Source organism: Borostomias antarcticus (genome assembly GCF_949987555.1).
Source record: "Borostomias antarcticus genome assembly, chromosome: 10".
Lineage (NCBI taxonomy): Eukaryota > Metazoa > Chordata > Actinopteri > Stomiiformes > Stomiidae > Borostomias > Borostomias antarcticus.
The window spans coordinates 8,793,370-8,805,951 of NC_140243.1; the positions used below are offsets into that span (position 1 = coordinate 8,793,370).

The window sequence follows — 12,582 nt, forward strand, 5'->3', positions numbered from 1 at the left end:
TCGAGTAACGGTTCCATGAGACGTTGGAGACACACACACCTCCATGTACTGTCCGACACAGAAAGCCTGCATGGACTCCCTGGTGTCCTCAAACTGCAGGGCAGCTTCTAGAGCGACCACGGGGTCTTCTCCTGCAAACTGGGCTGTGAGGGTGGAGAGGCTCTAGGTTAGACCAGATGGACAATTCAAGTCATAATGCGCAGTTGGTGAACCAGGGCCATGCAGTCCCAAGCTTTGAGAACGAGCATTGTTGTCATTCAAAGGCACCTGTTGTTGATGTTGCACTACCACAAACAGCAAGCCAATTATGCAAACTGCGTATTATTACTTGGCGAACAAATCAGATTCAAAACATAAAAACATTCGCCGTAAAAACTGGCCCTTCCGTAGGGATCTGGGAGAGCCCCCTTACCCAGAATGCTGTTCCCTGTGAGCGACTGGGCCTGGAAGTCTTTGATATCATAAACTTTGCCCTCGATGACGGTCCAGAAACCCCCGTCCTTGTTGTGGTTCTCCAGGTCCGCCTTGCGGATGAGGGACACCTCCTCGTTGTTCTTGGAGCTCTGCCCTGTGAAGAATGAGCCTGCCGCAGCAGAGCGTGGCTAGTTACATTCTAACCCACAACACACTAAAACTCTCCAAACGGCTACCCCCATGATTCACCGTTAAAAAGGAGGATTGTAGCCTCATCGGAGCCTAGATTAGGTGTATTCACAACGCTAATTTATGGATGCCATAGATTATTTATTTTTTTTCTCCCCCGGTGCTATACCCATGATGCCGGGCCAGGCCAGGTCTTCGTTATCGTCCCTCTCGTGGCCGGGAGCCAGGTGGTTGAAGCGGTCCAGGTGCTCCAGGAGTCCGGCCAGGAGAGGGATGGAGCCAGTCTCCTGCATCAGGCCAGCGTCTAGGGTCAGCAGCAGCACGATGGACACCACCAGCTCAGGCAGAAGCACACCTGCAGGGCGGCAAAGAGCACATCCTGAAATGCTGGGCTGATCCGATCACAAGCCCAGCAGAGAACACTTCCGGGTGGGCTGGCCACCGCAACCCAGCAGGGAACATTAATCCAATCACACAGGAGAGAAGTCTTCCTCCAATATGAACCCAGTATAGAACACTTTCTGATGGGCTAATCCAATCAAAACCCAGGAGAGGTCACTTCCAAGAGACAAGGTACAAGCACAGCTTTGAAGACCTGAGACAGAGAGAGGCTTACCAGTGAGATCTCCCTCGATGACGCGAGACACTTCGGCGAAGTGCCGATGGCCAGTAAAGGCGATACTGGTGGCCACAGGCAGGATGTCCCCGATGTGAGTACACAGCAGGGCGATGTACTTCTTCAACAGGGAGCCCACACCCAGGAGCTCTGGGTCTGCAAGGAGACAGGAGCCAAATAATCCTTCAATGAGCACTCCCTTTACCTTTTCATCATCCTTCCGTTAAAACAAAAAACCTGTCTGCAAAGCTATGATAGGACAAAATTAGAACGATAACATGTCTCTGGACCCAAGTCCCAAGGGAAAATAAATCATGAATAACTAGCTCTTTTCGGTCCTGTACTCAGGGCCAACATAAAGAAGGTTGGATGAGCTGGTATCGACAGTTCCTTATCCCACCATAGGGAAATGTCTTTAATTAAGTCTCTTGGTCTGATCGGCAAAGCAAAGCTTGTAAAATAAGCATCGCAGAGTTATTTCAAATGGACTCACAGTGGCACAAGGGTTTAGAGAACACGGGCGGTGGGTTTTGAAAGCTTGGCCCTGCTAATAAACATCTTTTATATTTTTCTATAAGAAAAAAACTCTTCAGTGTTTGTTTTCTAAAGCAGTTCTGTCCACACATGCACACCACCCATGGCACAAATGCAGAGGAAGACGGCCATTGTCTTTTCAGAAAACAATTTGGCAAACGTTGTAGTTAAATATTTTTAATATTTAAAATGTTTATTAGCAGCGTCAAAACCCACCGGCCATGTTCGTTAAGCCTTCGCGTAAGTCTACTTTCTCTGCGACACTTATTCCATGAGCTTTGCTTTGCCGGTCAGGCCAAAAGGCTTAATTAAGGACTTGTCTACAGTGGGATAAGGCATTGTATATGGCGGAGAGCGCCAACTCGTCCAACGTATGTTGGCTGTACCTACAGGACCGAAAGGAGCTAATGAATAACTAGACCTATCCTGGGTAATACCCAACTGCTCCAGACAGGTTTCCCTGCGCGGTGAGCGTCAGCCGGGCTAAACTAGACATGCTCCATGCTAACTCTGGACTCACTGAATCCATTGACGTGCTCGGTGCCGTTGACCCCCAGGTAGAGCTTGCTGACCAGCAGCCTCTGGAAGCGAAGCAGCAGGTCCAGAGAGGCTGAGCGCTCCTTGCTGACGTTCTCTGCGTCGAGGCAGTTTGAGATCCTCCGCGCCACGTCCTTCAGCCTGGCGATAGTCTGAGACGCTATGTTTCTGCAGAGGACAAACGCCGCAAACTGTGTAACTCGCTGTGTAAACCAGCTACAGAGATGGCGATGAACTGATCTGTGCACTGAAGTTGGTTTTGAGTTTATTAAAGCCTAGTTTATACTGTATAAGACAAGCTATGCCTCACAGCACCCTGAGCCGTACAGTGCTTGTCTTATACAGTATAAACTAGGCTTGAGAGAGAGAGAGAGAGAGAGAGAGAGAGAGAGAGAGAGAGAGAGAGAGAGAGAGAGAGAGAGAGAGAGAGAACCTCAGCAGTTGCTGTACGAGCTGCACTAGAGGCAGGCTCTGTTTCCCAGCGGACTGGTAGATCCCGGTGTTGATGAGGTCTTTGTCCAGAGTGGTGCGACAGCGGTGCATAGAGGAGGCGTTGGCCTCCTGCTCGTCTATCTCCTTCTCCTTCTGGGCCTCCTTCTTAGCCTCAATATCCTGGTGAAGGAACATCAAGGCAATCAACCACAAAGAGAATGAGAAGGAGAAATCAATGTTTGAGCTTTAATTATTTATGCTTCAGCATTAATATATTCTATTACAAGCAGAGCCCCATGCATCTTTAATCATACACTTCACCAGAAGTTCTATTATCAAATGTCACATTGAGAGTCTTTTACATGAACCCGGTTCATTGAAATGTCAATGGTCTGGCAAACTTGCGAGACCAGTTAAGCCTGAAATGCTCTTGGCATGCAGCGGCGGCGGTCTCGCCGACTTCCAAACCCCCAGAGCGCGTTTTGTCCTCCGCTCGCCCCGTCACGTCCGGCCCCCCGGCTCCAACCACAGAGGGCAGAGTGCTCGGCCCTTGAATAAGTCATGCGTCGGCAGCAGAGGGGCGCCCGGTGCCGAGCCACGACTTGGCGTATTAAACTTGAACACTGACCTGGATCTCCGCTGTGATGGCGGCGTTCAGGGCCGACTCCAGCCCTCCGTCCGCCATTAGGCTGCTGACCAGCAGGTCGATCATGAAGCGGCGCCCCGGGCTGATGCCCATCTCGTTCCCAGAGGCTGAGAGAAACACACACAATTAAGTATAAAGTGGGAGCATAATTCCGGTCAGTGCACAGACACTCTCTTGACTTTCACACAGCCTTTGCCGGTCTTACCCGCGTTGGGCAGGAGCGAGGACAGCGCCCTGGCCCGCTCCTCCGCGGTGGGCAGCAGGATGGACCAGCCACTCTGGAGAACAGCCTGGGCGGCCGACTGCACCGTGTTGAGCACCCCGGCGTTGCTGGCCAGAGTGACCACCGTCTGCTTCAGGTTGTTGAGCAGCCCGCTGCCCAGACCCAAGCCCAGCTCCTCTGGGTCCACCTGGTTGCTGATGGCCGCGTGGAGCTGGAGAAACGGGAGGTTTGAACGCGTCAGTGTGGTGGACATGCTGCGTTTCATCTTTTGAATCAAGATACTACGGAACAATCATCATAACCTTTATTTCGTTTCTCGGGAACACAATTGAGGGGTAGGCCCTCATTTTCAATGTAGCCGAGATTACAAAACAAGCAGAAACAAAAAAAACAATGTTATACAATAAGATGGCATCACAAATAACAATATAATTTAAAATTAAACACAATAAACCAGTACAGATAAAGAATATAAAATAGAACAACTTGTGACAATCAGTAGTCAGTCCGTCATTAAAAACAGCTACAAACAGAGGCAGGAATGTGCAAAACCAGGCCATTAAAACTGCCCAGAGAACTCATTTTCTGCGCTTTTTGAAGCGCATTCCATGAAGTTGGGGCACTAAAAGAAAAAGTTGATTTCCCAAGTTATGTCTGGGCATGAGGGATTTTAAGAAGCAGCAGGTCACCTGAGCGGGACAGATAGGGACTAGAATTCCACTCCAACAATGAAGAAATATAAGGAGGGAGCTTTCCAATGATCGCCTTAAAAATAAACAGGTACCAGTGTCTTTACGTCTCTCAGCCAAAGAGGAAAGGCCTGCCTTGTCATGAAGGACACAGTGGTGAGGATCATAACTGTCACCAGTGATAAATCTAAGGGCAGAATGATAGACTGTGTCCAGGCGTTTAAGAGTGGATGGAGCAGCAATTATACAAGTAATATCTCTATAATCTAAAACAGAGAAACTGCGCACACAAAAAAAAGGGAAACCTGACCCGTTTCAAAAAAAAAAAAAAAAAAGGCAATTTTTTGCCTCAACTTGGAGATGAGGTCATCAATATGGTATTTAAATAAAAAATAATAATCTAGCCAGATGCTGAGATATTTATACTCAGTGACCCTCTCAATGTTAGAACCATTTACAGCACATATACACAGACTACCATAATCAGTGGTTTTGGCTCTGGAAAACAACATAAATTTAGTTTTGTTGACATTTAGTACCAGTTTAATCAATCATGACGCAGGCTACTTTCAGTGGAAATGTTATGGAAAAAACATCAGGACCTAAGCTACTTTCAGTGAGCATCCTAGGAGGAGGCGAACGAGGGAACCGTGCAACACGGCAGGAGGAAACACTATAAAGGGTCTGAATGGAGATATTACTTTAAGCTAGTTTCAATGAGAGTCTTTCCCAGGCCCCTAACTCACCTGGAGTCTGAGCAGGTTGAGCGTGGCCACCACCATGCACTCCTTCTCCTGCGGCGGCGGCCAGTCGGAGCTGCTATCCATGCCCTCGCTGACCTGCCTCAGCAGCAGGTCCAGCTGCTCGAAGGTCCCGGGGCACACGTCCACCACGAAGGGCACGCGCTGCCCCACTGACCACTCCGAGCACGAGGACCAGGCAAAGCTCTGCAGCCGCGAGAGACGGTCGGTCGTCAGAAAACACAGGTCTGAGCACACACACACACTGTAGCTAACTGGGCTCAGAGCAGGGCATGAGTCGGGCTACGCCAGGTCCCTCTGGATGTAGGTCTATATGGATATGGGATATGTTAACTGTATGTATATTTACATGTCTTGTCATGCTGTCGTGTTACATGTTTGTGTTGAAGATTAGCCGTATGGCAGGAGCTAATGGGAATACATATACATAAATACACACATCTATAGCTACTGTATGTCACATGAACAGTACCAATGTATGTCACATGAATACCTAAGAGAAGAGAAGCAAAATGTCCTCCGATTTACCTGTCCTGGGCCACACGAGATGCCCACGATGTGTTTGGCGTTGAGTCCGGGCAGCGCCTTGGGCTGCTTCTTGTTGGAGAACAGCGTGTCAAAGTGCTGTAGTTTGTCGTTGCTGCCCCAGCTGTGCACCTCCCCCTCGTCAGTGAGCGCCAGGCAGTGTGTGGAGCCCACGGCCAAGTCCACCACTTTCTTACCTGAGTGTAGAAAGAAAAGAAAAAAATGGAGAGAAGATAAGAGAGCTAAACCACTATTCCTCTTTTTTTTGCTTTTTATTCTTATTCATTCTTATTTCGCAGACTTTTTCCCATTGAAGTATAAAAATATTATATAAGTATATAAAATATTTTTTCTGTAAAAGCACTTTTGGTCTCTACCTTGAAAAGCGGTAGCTACATAAAGATATTATTAAATATCAACATCGTATTCTAAATGTGTGAGCCGAGCGGCTGCAGGGTGAGCGTGGACGGGTGTGGGTGCTGACCCTGCAGACTGTCCAGCAGCCTGGGGTAGCGGACGTGCTCGTCAGAGCCGTGGCCCAGCCTCTGGTTGTCTCCTTTCCCCCAGGTGAACACCTGCCCGTCCTTGGTGAGCGCCGCCGAGAACTGGCTGCCGCAGTACACCTTCACCACGTCCAGATCCTGCAGCTTCTCCACCAGCTTCGGCGTCTTGCAGCCGTCGCTGCCCCCCCGGCCCAGCTTGCCGTAGTCTCCGTCCCCCCAGGACCACACCTGGCCTGGAGGGGGACAGACAGGGGAGAGCAGGGGGGGGGGGGGGGTTGGTGGATGGGCAGTAACCACGGCTATGTCATGACAATAAGGTAAACGTGGAGGGTTTATGCGATCGACAGGTCAGCTATTTAAATCAGGAAGATGAGGGGCTGACGGACAGACCAGGAAGACGAGTCCTGGTGATTGGAGCCCGATCTCTCTCACCGTTCTCTGTCACAGCCAGGGTCTGAGCATCGCCACTCCCACACGCCACATCCAGCACCTTCAGTCCCTTCAGAGCTGTCACCAGCATTGGTGTGGTCTGGTCCTCGCTGGAACCTAGGACAGCGGAGGGAGGGGCAGACGAGTGTTCAGCCAATCACACAGCAAGAGACATGACAAATAAATTACTTACGATTTCTAACAAGAGATACGAACCAGATACTGTATACCCTGTCTTTTTTTATTCTTTTTTTCACCAAATATTTTATTTTGGTTTTCAATTAGTAGGCAAACATATGCACACAACCACACAATATCATTCCAAAAACAGACATAGTACAGTCCAGGCATTCCAAAAATAACACTATCATATGGGATGGGAGATTCTCCACGTAGTCAATAAAGGGTTGCCATATTTTATAGAAAACGTGTATCATATTGCTGAGAGAGTATGTCAACTTTTCCAGAGGAATACAGCTGTGCACTTCATTTTGTTTATTTTCAACCAAGTTTGAACTGAGTGGATGATGCAAGGGTTACGTGTCGTCATTTTAGACCTCCCTCTATCTATAGTAAGTTTGCCTAAAGCGATCCTTGGGGATTTATTTTGCCATATATAAACCGTCTGATCAGCTTGTCCAGTGAGGGAGTGAAATGCAGAAGGGATATGAAGTGGAAGGGATGTCCCCTCGGTCTCACCGTGGCCCAGTCTGCCGTAGTTGCCCCGGCCCCAGGTGTACAGCTCCCCGTCGGCCGTGATGGCGGCGCTGTAGGTGCTCCCGCAGGCGATGTGCACCACGTGCTTCCCGGTCTGCTTCCCAGTGAAAGCTGTGATCATGGTGGGCTCCTCCAGGTACCTGAGGGTGAGGGGGCCACAGTGGGATCTCCAGACAGGGTCTATGGTGTGCAGCTGGGAAGCTCGCGATCTAAAAAAGTCACTTGTGTGAATGTATGCGTATTCGGTGCGGCCGACTAGATGTCTGCGCTCGCGTCAGGTTGGTTGCAGGCGTCGCGCTGTCTGCGGAGCAGCCGACTTACGTGGTGTCCCCGTGTCCGAGGCGGCCCCCGTCTCCGCAGCCCCAGGAGAACACCTCCCCGCTGGTGGACAGGGCCAGGTAGTGCTGGCCGTCCGGGTGAGCCGCCAGCCTCAGGATCTTCCTGGAGCTCAGGGTGTGGACCAGCATGGGAGCCTGGAGCAACACAGGTCAACCTCCTGATCAGCTCACACCAGGTACATTTTATAGGCACTACAGTATAATAGGTATATGTAATTATGCCTTATATAAGCCTTGATGGCGGAAATGTTGCGATAAAGGTGGGTTTACAGACATGTCGGCCAACAATTAGAATGCTGTAGATGATCGCCGTGACGTTTAATTTATACTCCCCGTCCTGAGACATGAAAATTATTACACTTCAACCCTCTCATAGCATCTGTTGCTGTGATTACTTGTTCTATGGTTCCTCAACAGAATGTTTGTTTTTTGTTTGGTCACATTCTTCTCCAAAATTAGCCATGATATCAATATTAGCTAACTGGTTTAGCAAAAGCAACACTTAGTAGACAAGTTGTCTTAGAAGCAACTCTGCACATGTTTATCTTGCTAGCAGCTACAATTAGGCTGGTGAACTTTCTGTGGAGTTTTAGCAAGTTGCATGCAGCCATCTACTGATAGACTCTTACAGTGTTTCTACAGAGTCACGTCATGCAGTCATTATGTGTGACATTGATGGTGTTGTTGGGACCCGTCGGCCGATTGACCAAGCTAAAGAACGGAGAGCTATCCCGGTGTGCAGGTGTCTCCTTCACGTTTCCACTTATGCCTATTTTTCAAAACCCAGCACCTGGCTATGTACACTACTCTCCAGCAGGTTAAAGTAGGTGCCATGAAAAGCGATGAGGATTCAATGTAAAAGCAATGATTATTTTCTATAACAAACTCTTCCCACGTGGTTTTATGCTCCTACCAGAGTTGTGCCCTTGTAGTTCTGGGTATAGACGGCCCCAGTGGTGGCCAGGAGAAGGAAGCCCTTCTCGGAGCAGACGATCTGGGACACTCCCAGGTTGGACAGGGCCTTGCACTGGATGGGGCCGTTGACATTGGCGTAGACCTTCCAGCCCAGCAGGCCCCAGCCGATCACCTCCTGCAGACTTCCCTACGGGTGGACGAAGTGGGGAGAGATGGTTAATGTGGGAGGGTCATTACTGGCGCCTTCGCAGTTTGATCTAGCCTGTGTGTAGGAAAGCCAACTGACCATATCAGAGACACTGATAAAAGAGCTGCTGCCAGAGGCATACCGGAGCTATTCATAGATTTGCAAGAAAGCCATCAAAGGCAGACTATATATTTATTTTGATATCAGATGTTTTCATAACACATTTCCCTGTGGCCAAAATCATGAGGAAATTAACATTTAAAAAAAATCCTAAATAATCCTAGCTACATTTGCAATCCAAAATATTACATAAGCCTCATTACATAAACACCTCATTAAATTGTGATGCTACAACAACATCGCCATTCATATTTCAGGGAACATCTGAACCTTTGTTTACTGAATAGAAGCAGGAGCCAAGCTCCTAACCAAGCTCCTTCATGTGAATCATTCTCACGTAGGAACGACACTACGGACTAGACCAGAGGTCTTCAACCTGCTGCTCCGGAGCCACATGCAGCTCTTCTGCCCCTCTCCAGTGGGCTCCAAGTCTCCCATACATTTTACCCACAATGCATGAAATGAATGTCTATTTCGGTAGTAAAGGTTGCAGACCCCTGGACTAGACCATTTTAAAATGATTTAGAATGAATCTGTTTTATTCCATAAAAGTTATCAGTAACAACACTGAATAATACCCACACAGCCCTCGGACCAGCTGGGGAATGTTTGACTCAGCAAATCACACCCCCACACAGTCAGATGGATCTATAGGAATCCCCTAGAGACTTTTGCAGACAAACAACAAGTAGTGGCGCTGGAGTGAGAGCCAGCTCATGCAAAGGAAGGAGAGAGCCTAGAGGGAGGTAAATTACCTGCACAATGCCATGGTCCTCCCACAGAACGTAAGTGACAGAGAGAGTAATTAGTAACAGCAGGACCTAGATTTTCAGGCCTTCAATTAAACACAACACAGCTTATCACAAATTCTCAGCAGTAATTGGTCTACACTGAATTAATTCCGTCACCCACATCACGGCTTTTTCGCCATTTTCTAAAAGCTTTGTCCGAGTCATTAGTCAGTGCTCTTGAGAGCTCTCAGAAAAGCAGCGGAGATCAACAGGTCAGGAGCAGAGGGGGGCCGGGCGCGGAGCCGGGTGGGGGGGGGGGTGGGGGTCGGTACCTTCTGTGACGTGGGGGAGCTGCACTGTGGGGGGCTGCAGGGGGACGCCAGCCGGTCCAGGTGGGCCATGATGACCACGGCCGTCTGCCGCAGGTCGATGGCCAGCTCGTTGTCCTGCGGCAACGTCAGGTAGCGCAGGAAACTCTCGTTTGGGCTCAGCGGTGCCGTGAGAATCTAGAAGGGGCGGGGAGGCGACACGTGAAAAAGACGCCGGACGGCCGACGTGAGAACAAAAAGACGAGACGACGCCGTGTTCTAGAAACGCGACCGAGCGGACGTTCAGGCGGCGGCGCCCGACTGACCTCCTCCTCCACCTCCGGGACAGGCTCCTCCTTGCTGCTGTGGATGTTGTGGAAGCGCTGCAGCAGGGGGAGGAGCGGCGCGCTGGTCCCCTGGGTGGAGCGCTCGTTGTCCATCTCCCGCGTGCCGCTGTCCCACAGGCGGAGCAGCAGCAGTACAGCCGAGAGCAGCTGACTGGAGACCGGGGAGAGATGGAGGTGTTAGCATGTAGAGTGAGATGGGGACAGCAGGGTTGCAGTCACAGAGGGACGTGGCATCTTGTTTTATCAATAAAGTTATCCGAGGTGTGGCTGGTCAGCGGGGGGGGGGGTACCTGAGAGTGCCCCTCTGAACTGCCAGCTCCAGGAGGATGGCCAGGGCCAGGTGCTGGTCCTGCAGAGGAATGTTGCCTTTGGCACTCGCACTCCCGTGCACATCGCTGTCCACACAGAAAGAAACGTTAAGATTTATCACCGCCAGAGAGAGAAGCCTGTCAACACGAAAGCCCGGCGCAGTGACAGACCGACCTGAGGAATTTGGTGGCCCTCTCGACCACCTCCAGCCACACGGACGACACCGTCCCTTCGTCAAACAGGGTGGCCTCTGGGAGAGCGCGCAGGGCGTCCAGGGACTCCTGCAGGAGCTCACTGCACAGGTCCGCGTCGTCGCCTGCACCACAACACATGGGTCACGCTTTATTAGGGAAGCATTGACATACTGTAGCAACAGGCACGCATAATGTACCCATTAAAGTGACATGATGGTATTTTCCCATCCTGTAAGAACATTACACTATAGCTACACTGTAAATGGGAGATTTTTAAAAATGGGGTCGTCATGTCAGTCACACAATCACAGATAGCTTAATAGTTTCCTATTAAAAAAAAAAAAAAAAGGCCACCAGCTTAGTGACCTTGTGGTTAGAGTGGTCTGAGATTGGGAGGTTGGGGGTTCGACTCCCCAGCTGAGTCATACCAAAGACTATAAAAATGGTACTCAATGATTCCCTGCTTGGAACTCAGCATCAAGGGTTGGATTGGGGGTTAATCCCAGCGACATACTAGAGTCATGTCCAGGGGGTGGACTACATCAAGCTGCCTCCCGCTAAGGAATCAGGAGATAGGCTCCTGCCCTCCTGCTACTCATAAAATAAAGTGAAATCATTTAGGGTCAGCCTTTTCCCATCATTACAGACAGACGGATTACTGAGTGACTCCAGGCTGGGCGGAGGTTTAGGCGTAGGACTAGCCTGGCTGTGTCTCAGCTGTGCGCGCGCTGCTCGGGTTTCAGGGGTTTCAGGCTGGCAGTCGCTTTGTTCCCGCCCTGCCCCGCGCTGCCCTGCCCCCCCCGGGGGCCGGCTGCATTCAGCATCACCGTCAACAGTGTGCATAGGAAATAGGAGCATCTCTCATTTCCTGGAAAGGGATTTTAAGCGTGGAGAAATAAAAAAGCTCCTGCTGCCGTACCACAGGGTTTCTCTCTTCTTCCAACATAAATAATTTCTACTGTGAATGTAATCTCATCCCATACACACTTGGTAAACAGCACAGCCCAGGAGGACACACACACTGGTATCACTTACAGAACACAAATAGTCCGAATCCAAAAATGAAACCCCCTGTTTGCCCCCCAACATCTCTGTGGGGACAGAGTGTCCAGTCACACGTGATCCAGAGGGACTGACCGGGCCCTGGCTCAGTGGGGGGCAGTGAGGAGCTCTCTCATCCCGAATCTAGCTAGCTATAGTTGGATTCTGAAACAGCCCTGTTACGCAACCTACCCGGTAGATTTGACCTTGATGTCTTCATGGAAGCTTTATGAATAGACACCCTAACCCTAACCCTAACCCTCTTGCCGACAGAGACTCCCGCACCCTTCCCTCTCTCCCTCCCTCCTTTCCTCCCATCCCTCACTCCCACCTTTCCCTTCCCTTCCCATCTCTCCCTCCCTCCCTCCCTCCCCCTCCACCTCTGGTCCTGTCCTGCCAATGAGTCATCCTGATCTCTCAAGCTGACCTAGGCCTACGTTAGTCAAATGCGGCCAATTGCGCAAGGTGATGTGTTGTTTACCCCGGGGCAGTTTGTAAGATGGTGAAACACCCTGAGACAGCTGTTCATCCCGGCTACCTCAGCCGCCATCGCTGGCTGCCAGTCCCTCCCTCCACACTACGCGCTGAGCAGACTGCTTATCCACCATGCACCCGCACACCCCTCCTAACCCTAATCCCACCCCTCCCAGGGCTGTACATTAACTTTTTTAGCACATAGAACTGGTGCTACTATCAATGGTGTTGATAGTTCTGTAGCACAAAGCCAGAAAGTTGTAGCACAGGTATATAATGTCCATTATCACCTCTACTGAACACAAGTTATGCAGTCAACCGGGAAAGGTTCAACGTTAATTCAACTTTTGGGACAGGCATGCGTGTGGAAGAAAAAAATAATCCTATTCCTTCCTCTAGCGCT

The 12,582-nt window shown here is 50.1% G+C and overlaps 1 protein-coding gene across 1 annotated transcript in view; it reads right to left on the bottom strand.

Moving 5' to 3' along the window:
• The window catches only part of herc2 (HECT and RLD domain containing E3 ubiquitin protein ligase 2), a 60,626-nt gene that overhangs the window by 42,212 nt on the left and 5,832 nt on the right, over window positions 1-12,582 (bottom strand). The window contains exons 7-25 of the mRNA XM_084444083.1: window positions 10,645-10,786; window positions 10,452-10,556; window positions 10,141-10,312; window positions 9,839-10,012; window positions 8,467-8,655; window positions 7,537-7,688; window positions 7,198-7,355; window positions 6,502-6,615; window positions 6,051-6,302; window positions 5,570-5,763; window positions 5,027-5,227; window positions 3,574-3,802; window positions 3,351-3,475; window positions 2,724-2,902; window positions 2,274-2,458; window positions 1,220-1,375; window positions 773-958; window positions 413-568; window positions 40-143 (exon numbers count right to left, since the gene is read on the bottom strand). Coding sequence (XP_084300209.1) covers window positions 40-143; window positions 413-568; window positions 773-958; window positions 1,220-1,375; window positions 2,274-2,458; window positions 2,724-2,902; window positions 3,351-3,475; window positions 3,574-3,802; window positions 5,027-5,227; window positions 5,570-5,763; window positions 6,051-6,302; window positions 6,502-6,615; window positions 7,198-7,355; window positions 7,537-7,688; window positions 8,467-8,655; window positions 9,839-10,012; window positions 10,141-10,312; window positions 10,452-10,556; window positions 10,645-10,786 — 3,173 coding nt within the window. The remainder of the gene's footprint in view (window positions 1-39; window positions 144-412; window positions 569-772; window positions 959-1,219; window positions 1,376-2,273; window positions 2,459-2,723; window positions 2,903-3,350; window positions 3,476-3,573; window positions 3,803-5,026; window positions 5,228-5,569; window positions 5,764-6,050; window positions 6,303-6,501; window positions 6,616-7,197; window positions 7,356-7,536; window positions 7,689-8,466; window positions 8,656-9,838; window positions 10,013-10,140; window positions 10,313-10,451; window positions 10,557-10,644; window positions 10,787-12,582) is intronic.